We start from the raw sequence: 17467 nt of genomic DNA on the forward strand, positions 1-17467 counted from the left end.
TTATTGAAAAGGAGAGAAGGTCCTAGCACTAGAAAGAGCTAGAAAGGTCATCCACTTCTTTCTTTTTCCTTAAGCTTGAGTATTAACTATAATAGCTGGACAAATCTATAAAGATCACCAGATCTCCTTGATAACTCTTTCCATGGTTATATAACACTAAATTCAGAAAATGTTTATCTAACATGCCTTTCAAATACTAGCAAATTCTGTTAGAACTCATATCTTTGGAAATAAATGTGTGATCTTACATAATGGGGTTACTGAAGGAAGATGTGTGAATGCTAAGTTCACCTGCAGGATTTGTTATCAAATCACAGGCAATTTCTATCAAGCACAATTTCCAAGTCTCCCTGAACAAGGTTCAGTCATTTTTATATCATTTTGTCACTATACTTCATAATAAAAGTTTAAATTATTTTATCATGACAATATATATGACAATTCCACAGTTAAAAATCTCAGAAGTAGCCCTAATGAATGAATTTATACAGGCTCAGCCATTTACGAATAAGTTTAAATAATTCAATTTGTCCAAACCTCTGCTGTCCAAAAAGCCTATACCCAAACAATTTCACATGTTAATCCTACTTTCAAATTTTTCTGGAACATGAAAGTTCATAAACCCAACTTTCACAGAGTTAGTAATATTCACAGTTACATGGCTTCATACAATGCAATTTTAGGTGTATTATTTAATTTAAAATGGGTATTTATTATTATAAAGAAGGAATAGCTTTCAAAATAGAAATGAACTATTTACAATTGTCTTTGTGCGAAAATAGAAGGTGAATTATAACACTCAGATATACCCTGTTTGCAATATTTCTAAAATCTTTTTCCCTTCTTTATTTGTGTTTTAGACTCCTCCAAGCCTTTATCATCAACTATTTATCATCAAGACAGGCATATCATTTAAGAGGGCCTGGATCAGTGGTTCTTAAAGTGTCTTCTAGGAATGCCTGAAATCCCCAAGACCCTTTCAGGAAGTCTATAAGGTCAAAACCATTTTCATGACAATGACTTGACATGACTTGACTTTATTATTCCCATTTCACTCTCAATTACTAACAGATGTACAACATTGCTCTGATGGCTAAAGTAATGTATGCTATGTATACTGTTCTCAAAATTTCTCAGTTTTAATTTCTAACCCAGAATATACAGATATTACACACATCAACAAAAACTCTTAGGATGTTTCAAAAATATTTTTTCAAGAGTGTAAATGGGTCCAAAAACTGAAGACTGAGAAACAATCACCAAATAACCTCACCCCCCAAATTTGGCATAACACAAGGAAGTTTCTCCCTCAGGCATATGCCCCTGCAGTCAGCTGAGTGTGCATACAAGTGGGGAGTGGGGTCTAGAGAAGTCAGTTCAACATTTCCTCACTCAGGTAACCAGAGTAAGAAAAAGCATCCCCATGCTTCCATAATTATCAAGGCAGGAAAAAGGGAAGAGAAGGTGAGGAATCTCATGCTGGCTATGGAAGCTGCTGCCTGGCAGTGACACAAGTCACTTCCACTCACATTTCACCAGCCAAATCCTGTTTGGCCACATCCAAATCAACCCTCCCATGTTTCTAGAAGGTGACAGCTAAAAGCAGTTCTTCACCAGCACTGCCAATTACCACCAGGGCTATCTCCCTGGGCCGCTAGTCTCTTCCCAGCATCTGTTCCCAAAGTTATCCCCCTCTCATGACCATGTATTCCTGGGGCCTCACAAAACACATTTTTTGAAACATGTGGAAGGGTAGTATTTAAATATGACACATACAAATTCACATTTTTAAATTTTTTCAAAACAACAGACTCATCAAATCTGAACAAAATATATTATGGTAAAACCTTGCCAAAGATAGTATGTAGCACTATTGAATAAAATATGCTTTCTAAAAGCCTTTGTTTGACTGACGTGTAAAAGCAATTATTCCTAATGATTTACAAATTAACAAGTGTCCAACATCATTTTATAAGAGCAAGATCCAGATCAATTCAAATAATTAACATTCCTGTCCAATATGACTCATTCAGCCCAAGTAACAAATTCACATGTCAATGATGGGTTGACCCAATGACCCATCTGCTAAAAAATACAAACTGTGTCTTTTTGTTTTCCAAATAATGAGCATTGATTGCAGTGTTATAAAGGTCACTTGTCATCAGTTCAGTAGTTGACCTGCTTACAAATTGCTACCTGTCACTCCACAGAGAGCCTGGACCATCAGGAAGAACTAAGGCACCCTCCTGTCTATAAAGTACAACTGGGGAGGTGACTACCATTTTCACAAGACGTGTGCTTAACAGGACAAGTGTCATATTCAACAGAGATGAAAAGAGGAAGCAGCATGATAAGGAATGACTAAAGAGATATTTCATAATGCCCCAGGATGACTACCAGAAACCTCACTGATTTATATTTGCTTTAAATAGCAATGGATCAAACCCTGTCTCTAAGTCTTATGCTGAGGATTTCAATATTTTGCACATTTTCTATGGTTAACAGAATAAATACAAAAGATGTCTCAAGTTCCCTAGAAGGAACCAGGAAAAATAAAATTTAAGAAACAACCCAGTATTAGATAACCTAAAGCATACAAATAAAGACAGGTCATTCAAAAATTTTTTTCATGATGTCCTCTCTAAGAGTAGCACTATATTCATATGCTAGCTCGCATATCTGATTCAGACACTGACTGCCACCTAATCAGTTGTCTCAATCTGCCTGCCAGCCAGAGAGAGGCGTTGTGATTGTCCAGCTGACAATTAATTTAATAGCCATATTTATTTCTTTCAACCACTTTAGCTTTTAAATATCACTTTGAGATGTGATTTATCACAATCTCCTAGAATAAAATATCAGTCTACGCATTAAAGGCCAATTATTTAAAATAATGATCTGCACAATCATTTCATGGAGTTTGCCAAGAAATTCTGTATGATTTTTTTTCTATATTCAGTCCCATACTATGGACTGGATACAAATGAATGCAAGCATGAATCCAAAAATAAAATTTAATGATTCCTTATGCATCTTCTTACAAAGTTTCAGTCAGTCACCAAAATATCTCCCAATAGGACAAAGGTTTTTTATATCTGATACACCCACTGAGGCATAAGACCACAGCATGAAGCACTTGTCCTATTTTAGAAAGTCCTAAAATTATATCCCTGAAGTTAGTCATTGTAAATCAGTCCATCAGCTCCACTAAACCTCTGCAGTAAAGACCAAGGAATCATCCTGATATGCTCAGAAAAGGAAGACATGGGTCAACCCAGGTTTTTAAATACAAATATTTTCAATGTGATTTGACAGCATGGCATTTTGCCTAAAATGCATCCGTAGATAAGAATTGCACTGGCCTGGCACTAAGTCAGTGCAACTTAGTCATGTGTCTTATTTTCCTACATATATAGCCGATTTTGCTTAGTTTCAAAACTATAGAAAAGTTGAAAGAGTAGTATAATAAATGCTTATATATACTTCACCTAGACTTAATTATTAACATCATATTCTCTCAACACACATACACACTTTTTTCTGTACAAACATCCAGGCACTTACCCCTAAATAATTTAGCATGAATCTCCTAAGAGTATGGGCATTCCCCTACATATTCATATGCTTTGTGGTACTTATTTACTAACCAACTCTCCTTTTAATCGCTTTTCCCTATATCCTTTTACAAGAAACTGATTTTTCCTCTATGCATACAGAGTCAAATAATTTCTTTTTTACTCTCTTTGCCAGAAATCAACAGTCAAATTACCTCCCGGCTTCACATCCTACATCAGCTCCATAAGGTCTGGGCGAGTCCTTCAGCTTGTCTCCCACCTCTCCCTTCCCCAGGCTGGGATGTTTGTAGTTCACTGATTCTCAGTAGCTTCCTGTGAAGCCTTTCCAGTGCCTCTGCTCTACCACACCCCACGCACTGCCTCAGGATAAAATGGTCCTTCCCTCTTCCTGGCATGCCCATCTGCTCTGGTCTCATTCTCACTCACGATCTCATGGCCCCTCTCGGGAGCCGCCTCCTCCAAGAGACTTTCCACTCGCCCCCAGTCTCTGTCTGGGCAGCAGCCTGGCCCCACTGGAGCATGGGCCACACCACTTGTATGTCTCCTGGAAGACTGAACTCAGTCCACCACCACATCACCAGTGCCTGGAACACACATCACCAGCACCTCACACACAGCTGGTGCTCTGAAAGAGGACTTTCATTTCTTTCTGGTATAAGGGGCAAAGAATAACCCAGACTTCACTCTTTCTTATTTAAATTTATTCAGCTCTTCCATTTCTTGGACCATGGAAAGTCCTGAAGGTGCTTAAAGGGGAACCTGGACCGGTGATGACTAGGCCTGACTCACACAGGAGAATTGGGGAACCGGAGCCCTGGGGCCGCACAGAATTCCCAAGGCCTTCCCCCATGTGGGTGTCTGTGCTACTGTGATGCCACCATTAACCTGCCAGTGGCCATGCAAGCTGGTATGTTAGTGGTCACCAAAAACTCAATCTGACCCCAAAAACCTGCCCTCCATAAGGAGAGGCTACTGCTGGGCAGCCCCAGACCCAAGTGGTAAGTCTTCCTCAGCCTTAGACTCTCTGGTCTTTAAAGACATTATCTTCAAATTATCCCGTCCCACCTCAATGCCCCTCTGAAGTCCAATGAGGAATTTGTGCCCAGAAGACTAAAAGACTGTCCCTGAGTTTCACATTAAAACCCAATGTCTCCTCTCTTGACTTTTATTGCCAAAGGGGGTTTCTCCATTCCAACAACCTGACTAGATTCAGCTGGAGGTGCCTTGAACTGGGGGAGCAATACACAGAACGTACAGTAGTGCTGACCAACTCCTCAGTGCGATCTTCTCTGGCTGGCCATCATAACCACCACATTGGCCCAATGCCCTGGACCTCCCTCTTGCACATCTCACCCCCTCCTCAACTAAGATTCTGAGAGATTTACAACTCTGTCGTGAATGGCCCGCCTGTTTATTCCATTACTGGCCTTCTCATAACTCTTATGTGTGATTTTACGGGAAATTAAGCAAGAAATAAACCTATCTTAAAAACATATTTATATATACAGGATAAGTTGTATACTTTTTAGCAAATATTTAAAAATAGCTAGCCACTGTTCTTACTTCTTGTAACAATTTTCCAATCAGCCAAGACAAGAATTTAGAACATATTTAAAGGAGAACATTTGTTGGACACTGAATATAAACTAGTAAAATAAGGGTCATACATAATACACTGGGACCCTTGAAACACTTAGCTATTCAAAATCAAGATGCTTTAAAAAAAATGACTACCCTAATCGTGGAAGTTTTGCATGCAAAAACTGAATTACTGAAAAAATTATGCCAAGTGAAATAAGCCAGGTACGGATGGACAAAGAGTATACGAGTCCACTTATATGGGGTACTAGTGTGGTCAAATTCATAGAGACAGAAAGTAGAATTGTGGTAGTTAAGGGTTGGGAAGTGTGGAGAATGGGTAGTTAGTATATAATGGGTGCAGAGTTTCATCTTGGGAAGATGAAAGAGTTCTGAGCTGGATGGTAGAAATGGTTGCACAACAATGTGAACGTACTGAATGCCACTGAACTGTGCATTTTAAAATGGTTAAGATGGTAAATTTTATAATATGTTTTTACCTTTGAGTGGAGCAAATGGTTTATGCTCATATTAAAATGAGGCTACCTGTATCACTGTGCTGTTTAATTAAGAACTACCCTGATCTTAATTTTTTTTCATTATCACCTACATTTATTTTTCTAAATCTGTAACTTAGAAACTGCTGTCAGAATATAATTTCAGTTCCATTTCTTTCACTGCGTTCATCGCTCACTGTTTAAAAGCTACCTGGAAACCCAGTGTAAGCCTCACCAAGGTGATTCACGTAAGATGAAGGGAGGGAGTATGTTTGTCAGTGACTGTCGTACAAGTGCATGCCAGGCAGCACCTCACTGTGGGACACTTGAATGAGATACTCAAGCACAATTAAACTGTTTTCAATTCTTGACTTCAGTGACTGGAAATATTCAGAATCAACTAAAATAATGCCAAATCAATGATAACCCCCAACAAATTTTTAAGTGTTAGTTTTTATTATAAAGTTATACCTGATCATAAAGGAAATATTCAAAATAGAAATGATAGTGCAATTACCCCAAATCCTACCATGATGACAAAAACATTGTCTACATTTAAATGGACTTCTTTCAGCTTGCTTTTTTTAATCTTTCAAACATTATGTGAAGATCTGTATCTTCTGTTTCTTATTTGGTATCATTTAGAAGAGAAAATAAGACCTCTGTATGAACTGCCCACCTCACAGAGAGTACAAATGAGGCTATTCCAAATTACTCTGAAGATTACTTCATAACATCCTAACAATAAAAGGAGGACATTTCCTGAACACTGTGCTGGGCCAAGTTCAAAACTAAATTCCCGAAGTGGATTCTTTTGTCTCACCTGGTCAGCAACCTATGAGGTAAGTTCTAAATGTCCTTCCACAACTTTTCACTGGCCACCCTCCGCAGAGTTCACCCCTGCCTCAGTCTTTGCTCCTGCTCTTCTCCACCCCGGTAACTCACCTCCATGGCCAAGGTGTCCCTGACTGGATTCCAGGCTCTGCTCAGAGAGGCTGTTCCTGTGTACGGCTCCCATCACTCACTAAGCCTTACCCCGATTTAGGTTTTCTTCACAGCCCTTAGCATGTCCCCCCATTGCATCACATGTCTCTGCTTATTACCTAACTGCCTGCCTCCTCCGTGGGACAGAACTGGCAGGTGGACAGAGACTCTACTACTGCAGCTCCATCACTCCACAGACATATATTACTAACTAGTAGTTCACGGATGACCGGGAGCTTCAGCACTTGCCCAATTTTAATAGCTACAAAGCGAGAGAGCCAGCATCTGACCTGGCAGCCTTCATGTGCATTTCAAGGTCTCAATAGTTGCCACCTTCGATGACGCCTAACCCCCTTCACCGGATGATGTGCTCCTGTGGGAAGATCATTGTATGGCATTTGAGAAGCAAATATGGGGGCTGCTTCTCTCACGTGATGCCTGGGGCAAGTTTAATTTCTCTGAACTTCAGTCTCCTAAGGTATAAAATAGAGATAATGCCACCCAATATCCCAGGGTCATCATGAGGATTAAATGATATACAGCAAAAAAGCAAACTTTGTCAACTGCTGTCATCTACATATACAAGCTCCCTTTGCTTTATAAAAGAGAATTACCAGAACGTACTATCCTGCCCCATGCCTGTGATTTAGATGTTTTTGCTCCTTTTTAAAGAACAAAGCATACAAGGAAACTGAATTTGATGATATAATGTGCTGAGTCTGATGCACTAAATTTTGTATTATTTTTTGAGTACTAATTTCCAGAAAGTCAATAATAAGTGCTGGAAAACATGGTCTTATAGGATGTGATTATTTGGCAATCCGAGAACAATCTCACCAGACTGGGAGTGTGGGGTGCACTCAGTGAAGACTCCCTAGCATTTCCAGCAGTGCCTGGCACATAGCAGGTGTTCAATAAATATTTGTTGAATGGTGACAAGATTCAAAGAATGAATGAGATAATTAGACAACTGTCTGACTATTCTGTGCCAAAAATATTACTCACTACATACACACTGAAATTTAGTAAGGAAAAATATCATTTCAAGCCCTTTTTAGTCTTCTCTTCACTCACTAAGCCCCGTATAAGTCCTGAAGTGTAGATAAGCAGAGAAGCCTTCCCTAGCAGGAGCAAAACACGGCTGATGAACACGCCCAAAAAGAAAACTTCAATTCCTTTGTCTCTCCATCCATCATGTTCCCAAATGTGAAACTGACTCTACAAATACAGAGTTATTTTTTCTATTTTCTGGGTCATCACACTAAGAGTGCATATTGCTCCTTCAGCCTGGCACTTCCCTCTCTCTTTCTTTCATATGAACACCCAGAGAAATGATCCAATCCTCAGTCATTGCATCTCCATAAAGATCAGAAACAACACAGTTCTCAATTTGCAATATGTAAAGCTTGGATGTGGGAAGCTAAATGAGCTTCCCGCTAGATGCATGATCTGCTACTTAGAAAAGCACTAAGCATAATGTTTTGTTTTCCCAGCACTAGGACCCAAATTCACTTAATTATAGGCTTTTTAGAGGCACGGTATCTCAAGGAGACCATGTTGTGTAGAAATAAAAACCAGTTTTATGAGTATCAAATGTCTATGGCTATAAGCTACCTTTATATTTCTTATATTATAAATGGATTTAGTGTTTTTCTTTTAAAATATAAAACAGGGTCACATATTCTTATACATAAACTATGGAACTTGTAAACTATTTTATAGAACAGGTACACTAAGTTACACATTATATTCTAATAAAATATAAAAACATCAACCATATCATAGCAAATGAGAATAAACTTGGTGGCTTAAAACAACAAAAATGTATTATCTTTCAGTCTGTAGGTTAGAAGTCTGAAAATGGTCTCTCACTGGGCTAAAATCCATCTTTTTCACTAGACTGTAAGGTCTCTGAAATAAGGACCTATACATTTTCTTTACTCATCCTGGAAACATCTTTTGCGAACCTACTAAGTTCTAAAAATTGTGCTATGCATTGAGGATACAAAGACAGCCCCAGGAAACATATGATCTGGTACAAAATCAGATCTATCAGAACCTCTCAATAAATGTGAATTGGATTAAGTTATGTCAAAGGTTCAGGAATGTCAATACAACAGTAAGGTTCAGAGTAATGTAATTGTAAATTCTGCTCTCTTTGAGTAGATCATGCAAAGTAAGATAACAGGCCTTTTTATTAGAGGAAAACAGTACTGATTTTAATACATTAGGTTTTGAATTTTGAAGTGTCTATAATTTTGTAAGATAAAAAAATCTTTTTAACTAATATAAATAAAGAACTTGAGAACATTAAAGAAACCATCAACCACTGTCAAACTATGTAGGTGTTTTTATATCATAAAACGCTTAATCAATAATTCTTACTCTACGCTGATAATTACACATGTACTACAGCATATAAAGTGATAGCCGGAACCAGTGTAACAAGATGCCAGGTTATTATTTGGTTATTTAATCAAAGTTTCTTGTGCTCAAAGTGGCAATTCTTATGACAAAGTTTAAGAAAGTTCGCAACCATCAGAAAAACTGTCTGATTCAAAGACTATAATCCATTATAACGTAACTGTCTACTTTAAATAAAAACATATAAGTGATTTGGTATTTATTTGCCCTAAATATGTATTTCCAGAGTCAATGTCAGAGCCTCAGAGTAGTTATTATGTCAGCATGTATAAAGCTCCAGACTGTATTTAAAAATTTTTAATGTGGCTAAAAATAACCTCACACATGAAAAGAAAGGAAAGCAAACCCTACACACTGGAGCATCTAGTTCAAAGAAGACAAAGTAATATTTTAATTAGAGTAAATTTTAAAATTAGAATAAAAATTTTAGTCTCTCACTGTCATAATTTTTAAATTCATCTTGATCTATTATTTCCTTCTTAGACTCATAATAGTCCCACGATAATTATGTTACTAAACAATAAAGAAAATCACAATGCTTTTAATAGACAGCAAATTTATGGGAAAGATAGAAAAATCCTACTCATCAGGTTTTTTTCTCATTTTAATAGCCCAATGTTTGGAAAACATACAATCTGAAAGTGAAACAAAATGTGAAATAATGTCTGTATGTTAATAGAAATGAGTATAGAAAACAATAACAATATAAATTAAGAGTCCAAAGCCACAATTATATGCTGGTACCCGAACGGTTTAAGACAGGGGAACACACATTTTTTTTCTGAAAAGAACAAAACAGGAAATATCCAGGCTTTGTGGAGACTACTGTGTCTGCTGCAACTACACACCCTGCCATGGTATTTAACAAACTAGAGGCCCGGTGCACAAAATCCATGCACGGGCGGGGGGAGGGGGGTGCCCTCAGCCCAGCCTGCACCCTCTCCAATCCAGGACGCCTCAGGGAATGTCCAACTGCCAGTTTAGGCCCGATCCTGGGGATTGCTGGATCGCTGGCTCCTAATGGCTCACCTGCCTGCCTGCCTGGTCACCCCCAAATGCCCCCTCCATGTCAGAATGGTCGCTCCTAATTGTCGCCCCCGCCAGCCTGGTCACCCCTTACTGCCCCCCTTGCTGGCCTGGTCATCCCCAACTGCCCCCCTCTGCCAGCCTGGTTGCCCCTAACTGCCCCCCCTGCAGGCCTTGTCACCCCCAACTGGCCCCCCACGCAGCCTGCTTGTTCAGTCGTTTGGTCATCCCCCTGCCAGCCTGGTCATAGGCAGCCATCTTGTGAGGGTGTGAAGGTTAATTTCCATATTACCTCTTTATTATATAGGCTGGCCATGGCTGTGTGCCAATAAAAATTTGTTTATGGACACTGAACTGAATTTCATGTGTCACAAAATAGTATCATTATTTTGATTTTTCAACCACTCAAAAACGTAAATACCATTTTTAGTTTGTAAGTCATACAAAAACTGGCAGCAGGCTGTAATTTGCCTGCAGGACACAACTTGCCAAGCCTTGGTTTAAGGCAGTGGTCGGCAAACCGCGTCTCGCAAGCCAGCCGTGGTTTGCTGCTCTGTTGACTAATGAGTTTGCCGACCACTGTCATATACTACCCTTTACCTCTTTGCACACAATATGCCACAATTGCCTAATCCTCACAGCTTCCAACTACACAGTAACATTTAGTCTAGTCCAGTGGTCAGCAAACTCATTAGTCAACAGAGCGGCAAACCGCAGCTTGCGAGCCACATGTGGCTCGCGAGCTGTGGTTTGCCGACCACTGGTCTAAGGCATCACAGACCAGCCTACACATGTGAGACCAAATACAAATACATGTGCAAGAACAAATCAGTTTAGGCCTGATCCCTTTATATTTTACATAAAGGTTTAAAATACTAACAGAAAGAGAGGAGGAGAAAGAGGAGAGCAGAAAAGGGAGGAGGAGAAAACCCTTGAAACTAAATAGTAATTAAACCCCAAGGCTCTATGTACATTTTGACAGCTTAGTTTAAAATTCATACCTTATGATACCATATGCAAATTTATAAGATGATATTTCCTTACTTCTAACAATGATATTTCACTGAGAATTTACTTTCTCACTTTAGGTGGACCGGTCAGCTGGGCACAAGTCCAGATTATTTATACATATTGGTTTTAAGGTAAGAAAACTACTCTTCAAACACTTTCAGCCTATACCATATCATTATATAATTATATATCATTTTAGATTGTTCACTAATTGTATTTTTGTAACCTTCTTTCCCAAGTAGATGAATTCTGAGAAAAAACCATTTATTATAATCCTTCATTTTCCACAGTAATTGGTATCATGATTAGCACATATTATGGCTCAAAGAAACATTTTTAATGACTCAACTTTGTTTAAAACATAGTAGGAAAAAATTCCAGTATTTGAAATGATATATTAAGGCAAAAAATGTAATCCGATGGAATAATTATCAATCTACTGATTTTAATACATTAGGTTTTGAATTTGGATTGCCTATAATTTTATATGATAACAAAAATCTGGACCATTCCCATAGGCATAGAGAGGTAGAGGAATTGGCCTGCTAGTCTTTCCCCCATCCTCTTGCTGACATCTAAACGACCCACATGTCCCAACAATGACTTCCAACCTGTGTGGGAGTGGTTGGGGCCACTGTAATTATCAGAAATCATATGGAACTGAAAAAAGTTTTAGAATATGTAACATTCAGAGGTATTAAGCTACAAAAGCCTAATATTCATCACCAAGTATTCTATTAGTCAACAGAATGAGAGTAAATTCAAACAGAACATCTACTAGTAAATAGCCCTACTAGTATATTCTTCCAAAGGCAGAAGAGATTTCAAAGGCCAGATATTTAAACAGTTGCTTCCCCTCCATTCCCTCAATTACCCAACAACTGATTGTTGCAGGATACAATTGGTCTTTGATCTTTAATGCCATTTTTGTAATGGCCTCTGCTAGGATCCCACCCTTTCTGTATTTAAAACTTGGTCAACTTGGTCTGAGACAGTATTATGGAACAACATAAAGAAGAAAAGAACAAGATAGTGACAAGAAACAATTCCTCCCCTTTCTTTATAAAGGGAAGTTTGTAATCATGTGATAAAAATAGAAGCAGTGGAAACTGAAGAAGATCTTGCAATATTGGGGGTCCTTTGTAAAAATTCAATTTTTCCAAGTCAAACTGCAATCTAAAGGACCACAATAATAAAATCAACTACCAAACTGCTCACCAAATTCAAAGAGAATAAAGAAAGCATGAGTGAACTCTTGTGGATAAATCTACCAGGACTCTGTCTGAGTATCCTCCTCAGTACCATAGCCTCATCCATCTCCAGCCCCTCTGGACACAGACTGGATCCTCAAGAAAGAGCAGATGACAATGACCAAGAGACTTTCAGGGTGAGAAGCCTGTTTGGAAAAGAACAGCTCCACGTGGGAGCACAGTTCTGCTCTCCTCTCTCCTTTCCCCATTGCTAACAAGAATGAAAACAGTAACTGGAATGGGGTGGGGTGGGGGGGAGGGAAGCAACCAAAGTACCACTAATTCAAATACAAGACATATCCAAAAGCACATATATGAACAAACAAACAAATAAAAAAACGAGAGGGAAAAAGAGAGACTGTGAGTTACGGGTAAATAAACAAGAGCTAGAAACGTTTTGAAGTCCAATAAAGTCATAGTGCTAAGGAGCTCAAAGCTCCTTTCTTGGAAGTTACAGGATCTAAATGTGGGAAGGAGACATCCAGAACATGGTGGGCACCAAAACGATTAAAGCTTACTTAAGAACATTAGATTCTACTTCATGTTTGAAGCTACCTTCACAAGATTACTAAATGTAATTATTGCTACATTTAGGTGCATTAATGAAGAACTTTGCAGTGATTAAAAATTACCAAAAAAAATGTGTTTACCTGAAATCCAAATCAAAATGACATGTTTTACAGTTTGAATCCTGAATAGAGCACACTCTTTACCCCATCCTATATAATAAAAGGCTAATATGCAAATGGACCAAATGGCAGAATGACTGATCACTATGTCATGCACTGAACACCAGGGGGCAGACACTCAACACAGGAGCTACTGCCTGGTGGTCAGTGTGCTCCCACAGGGGGAACACCACTCAGTCAGAAGCCGGGCTCATGGCTGGTGAGTGCAGCGGCGGTGGCGGGAGCCTCTCCTGCCTTTGTGGCAGTCGGACATCCCCCGAGGGCTCCTGGACTGCAAGAGGGCGCAGGCCGGGCTGAGGGGACTCCCCTCCACCAAGTGCATGAATTTCGTGCACTGGGCCTCTAGTTTATAATATGAATCTGCAATCTAAAATTTTAAAGATGTCCAATATCACAGCCTGAAAAGGGTGTCCATTACAATGATCAAGCTCCAATGTGATTAGAGTTCACTAATAATGATCTTCCCACTCTTCCTTCTGAATATAAGGTAGAATTCTTGCTGGTGTTCAGTGGAGCAAATGTCCTTTACTCATCAGAAAATATACTAAGCACTTTTACAGAGGACAAAGCATCCACATGTGTGCATCACCGTTTCATCTGCAGAATGCTTTCAAGATCACTGGCATCCTCACAGATCACCCAGATACCAGTTGAGCCCCTGAGGACAAAGTTTATGCTACCTCCCAAGGTCTCCAATTCTCCAATTTGTGACCAAGACTGTAATTTTGATTCCCCAGCTACAGTTACATTCACTAGACACATTTGCCAGAAGAGACATCAATCTATTTCCTATATCTGCTGCTTGGGAAGGATTAATTGGGAAGTGCCCATTAATCTAGCTCAGATGCATCCAAAGGTAAAGGAAGTAAACTTTAATTAGACTTTAAATAAAAACAGACAAAGATAAACTCCTTATAACTGGTCTTCTTAATTGTAGTAGCACTCTCACTAGTTAATCAGTCCTTGACTGCCACACTCAAAGACCTACACCCTCACTCATTCAACCAATACCCAATGAATATTTACTGCGATTAAGACTCTTGTGAACATTTGATTTTAAAAAAACAAAAAAACAAAAACACTTAAAACTAAAAGCAAACCTGATGGCATCCATGGATCAGAAGTTGGTTTGGTCAAGGTGTTCACTTGCTCCCAATTGAAGTCATCATCTTCAGCTTGGTTATATCCACACGTGCTATATGGCTCATCAAAGAGGCAACCTCCTGAAACACAACAGAATGGAAAGTAATGTAGATAACACTAGACCTCAGGAAAAAGCTATGATGATTATAGGTTACCATAAACCTTCTTGATGCTTCTTAAATTTGATTTGAACTTAGTGCTGAGGAACTCTGGATATTGACCCTATTGAACCCTTGCTAGCTGAGTATTAACCATGTCTTGCCAAAATGCTATATTATATTGTTCCCCAAAAAGAACCAATATTTTAAAAATTCAATGAAAAGTAAGACCTATACAAATTTATAATTCCTATTTTGCAGGTGCACAGGAATTTGGAATAACTGATCTTGTGTTCAAAACTTTAATAGAACCACCCAGTGTTCAATGTGTTTTCTATAGAAAAACCATTATAATTTGTACAAAAAAATTAAAAGAAAAAAACTTTCACCACAACACTGGCATGATGGCAGGAGATAAAATGCAGTATAGATCATGGACATAGCTGGCAAATTATTTTTCTAAGGATTATTCTAAGTTTACCATAGAAACTGGTTTTATTTTACTAGTAATACTTCGGATATATTAGGTATCAAAATTAAAACAGGTTATAAATTTGCTTATAGTTCACAATTTTTAAAGGCAAGAATAAATTAAAACTAAACATGTAGTAAACATATGCTTAATTTTGGTGATAGAAATAAGACTACTTGAAAAAACAAAATGTAGTATATGCAAAGCAATTTAGCTATTTTAGCATCCTGGGGCACAGAGACAATGTTCAGTCCCATCCAGCATCTTTAAATGTCTCCTGTTACTTTGAATCACTACAGTATCAAGTCTTTTCTCCAATGTTTCACATTTCAAAAGTTACTGATTACATTGACCAAATCAATTATTATGAACACATGAGGCCCGGTGCACAAAATTTGTGCACTTGGGGGGCGGATGGGGGGGGGCCCTCAGCCCAGCCTGTGCCCTCTCGCAGTCCGGGAGCCCTTGGGGGATGTTCGACTGCCAGCAGTTGGACATGCTTAGCGCTGATTAGGAGGTGGGAGAGGCTCCCGCCACCACCGCTTTGCTCGCCAGCCATGAGCATGGCTTCTGGCTGAGAGGCGCTCCCCCTGTGGAAGCGCACTGACCATCAGGGGCAATCCTATTGAGCGGGATTGGGCTGAAACTGGCTCTCCAACATCCCCCGAGGGGTCCTGGATTGCAAGAGGGCACAGGCCAGGCCAAGGGACCCCACCAGTGCACAATCGGGGCTGAGGAGGGACCATGGGAGGGCTCCAGGGCATGACCACCCTGTCTCGCTCAGTCCCGATTGGCAGGACCCCAACAGCAAGCTAATCTACTAGTCAACTGTCTGCCCCCTGGTGGTCAGTGCACATCATAGCGACTGCTCAGTGGGTCAACTGTCTGCCCCCTGGTGGTCAGTGCACGTCGTAGCAAGCAGTTGAATGGCCTTAGCATATCATTAGCATATTATGCTTTGATTGGTTGAATGAACTACTGGATGACTGGACACTTAGCATATTAGGCTTTTATCATATAGGATTCTATTAACCATTAGATAATGTCATTAATTACATTAATTTAAAATTATAATTATAATTATTGTCAATGATAAAAATTAAGTATTCTGATCAATAACACATAAAAATAAGAATATTACTACACTATGTCTGCTCTGTATGCCCTGGCGGCAATAAGTAAAACAGCAATTGTACAACCTCAGAGATAAAACAGATGTTAGAGGTCACCTGGTCCAACTTCCAACCAAATGTTTAACAACCTTCTAGACAGACAGACAGCTTATGAACATGTGAGGCACTGAGAATTTTAAAAAGCATCCTTGCCATGTAAATAACTCCCTCTGTATAAAGGTCCACACTCTGCTTCCTGCAATGTCTACTCATTTATCTTAGCTCTACCCTCTGCAGAAATAGTAAAAAGTCTCAGCTCTTACCCAGGAAAGCTGATCATTTGAAAAGAATTGTCATGTTCTAAGTCTTCTCTTCTCTGGGCAAAACAATGCTTTGCTCCCTCCAGTTCTTCCTACTAGAAGCTAGGAAGACTTTCACCATCCTGGTAAACCTCTGAACACTCACAGGTTTATCAGCACTTTTCCAAAAGAAGGACTCTAGGTCCTAAATTCAACTGTCTACTTCTCTTGACCTCGTGCTCTTTCAGCAGTCTGAACAGGGTGCTGGTCCATTTTGAGCTCCTAGGAGCCTGAATTCCCATAGGAGCGTGAAATTCAAATCACTGCTGTTGAGCCGATTCTCTTCTCCTATACTAAGTAAGGCAAGTGACTTTCTGAATGAAAACATAGGACATACATTTACCCTCACTAACCCCTATCTCTTTGTTTTCAGTGCATCACTCCAGTGTATTGAGAGCTTTTGGAATCCTGATTTTACATTTGGGTATTAGCCATCTTACCTAGACTTGGGTATGTGCTAATTTGATAAGCATGCTTTCTATGTCTGCCACCAGATCACTAATTAAAAACAAACACACAAAAAGTTAAACAGGGCAGAATGAGGGAGCTCAGACCTTTTAAAAGGCCTGTGCTAGCTTTCTAACTTTCTCTTAGTTGTGCTCTCCAGGCATGATGGTGAAATTAGTGGCTTCGGATGCTGTGTTTTGTAACACATTTAACAGAACTGGGCAATTAAACAATCCACTGGGAACAGAAATATACTACAAAAATACAGCATCAAATTAATATTTCAGCTTGACAAGTGGTAATTTATACTGCCCTCTCACTCAGTTTTAACAAGTTCAAAGAAACAAAATGGATTTGTTTAAAGCACATAATACTAACAACTTTCGACTTTGGAGTAAGAAATGTTACAAGACAATGCAAACATGTATGATAAATATGTTCCCTTGGCTGCAAACCCCAATTCTGATGTAGAAAATAGATTCTGTACTGAGGCCAGAAGCCCAAACAGTGGGTAGCACTAATAATGTTCAAAACGAAAAAAATAACCATGGAAACATAGACAGCACACTGATGATGAAAGTCCTGCAGTGCGGTCTTAAACAGTGAGAACTGGCTATGGGCATCCACAAAACAACTCAAGGCTGGTTAAAGATCTGCTTTATGACGCAACTGTTGGCACTAAAGATATAACCAAATGTAAAGGGAAGAGAATGCACAGCTGACAGCAACCCCAAAGACTAATGCAATGCTGGTGCAAGGATATAATTTTCCTATTACATAAAGCTACTTTTATCACTTGAAA

The 17467-nt window shown here is 39.2% G+C and overlaps 1 protein-coding gene across 8 annotated transcripts in view; it reads right to left on the reverse strand.

Annotated features, from left to right (window-relative positions):
- Positions 1–17467, reverse strand: part of PTPRM (protein tyrosine phosphatase receptor type M) — a 668229-nt gene that overhangs the window by 475363 nt on the left and 175399 nt on the right. For all 8 annotated transcript variants that reach the window (XM_080683128.1, XM_080683126.1, XM_080683127.1 and 5 more), the window contains exon 2: positions 14135–14257. In XM_080683128.1, coding sequence (XP_080539254.1) covers positions 14135–14257 — 123 coding nt within the window. The remainder of the gene's footprint in view (positions 1–14134; positions 14258–17467) is intronic.

The sequence above is a fragment of the Plecotus auritus genome (genome assembly GCF_963455305.1).
Source record: "Plecotus auritus genome assembly, chromosome: 8".
Classification (NCBI taxonomy): domain Eukaryota; kingdom Metazoa; phylum Chordata; class Mammalia; order Chiroptera; family Vespertilionidae; genus Plecotus; species Plecotus auritus.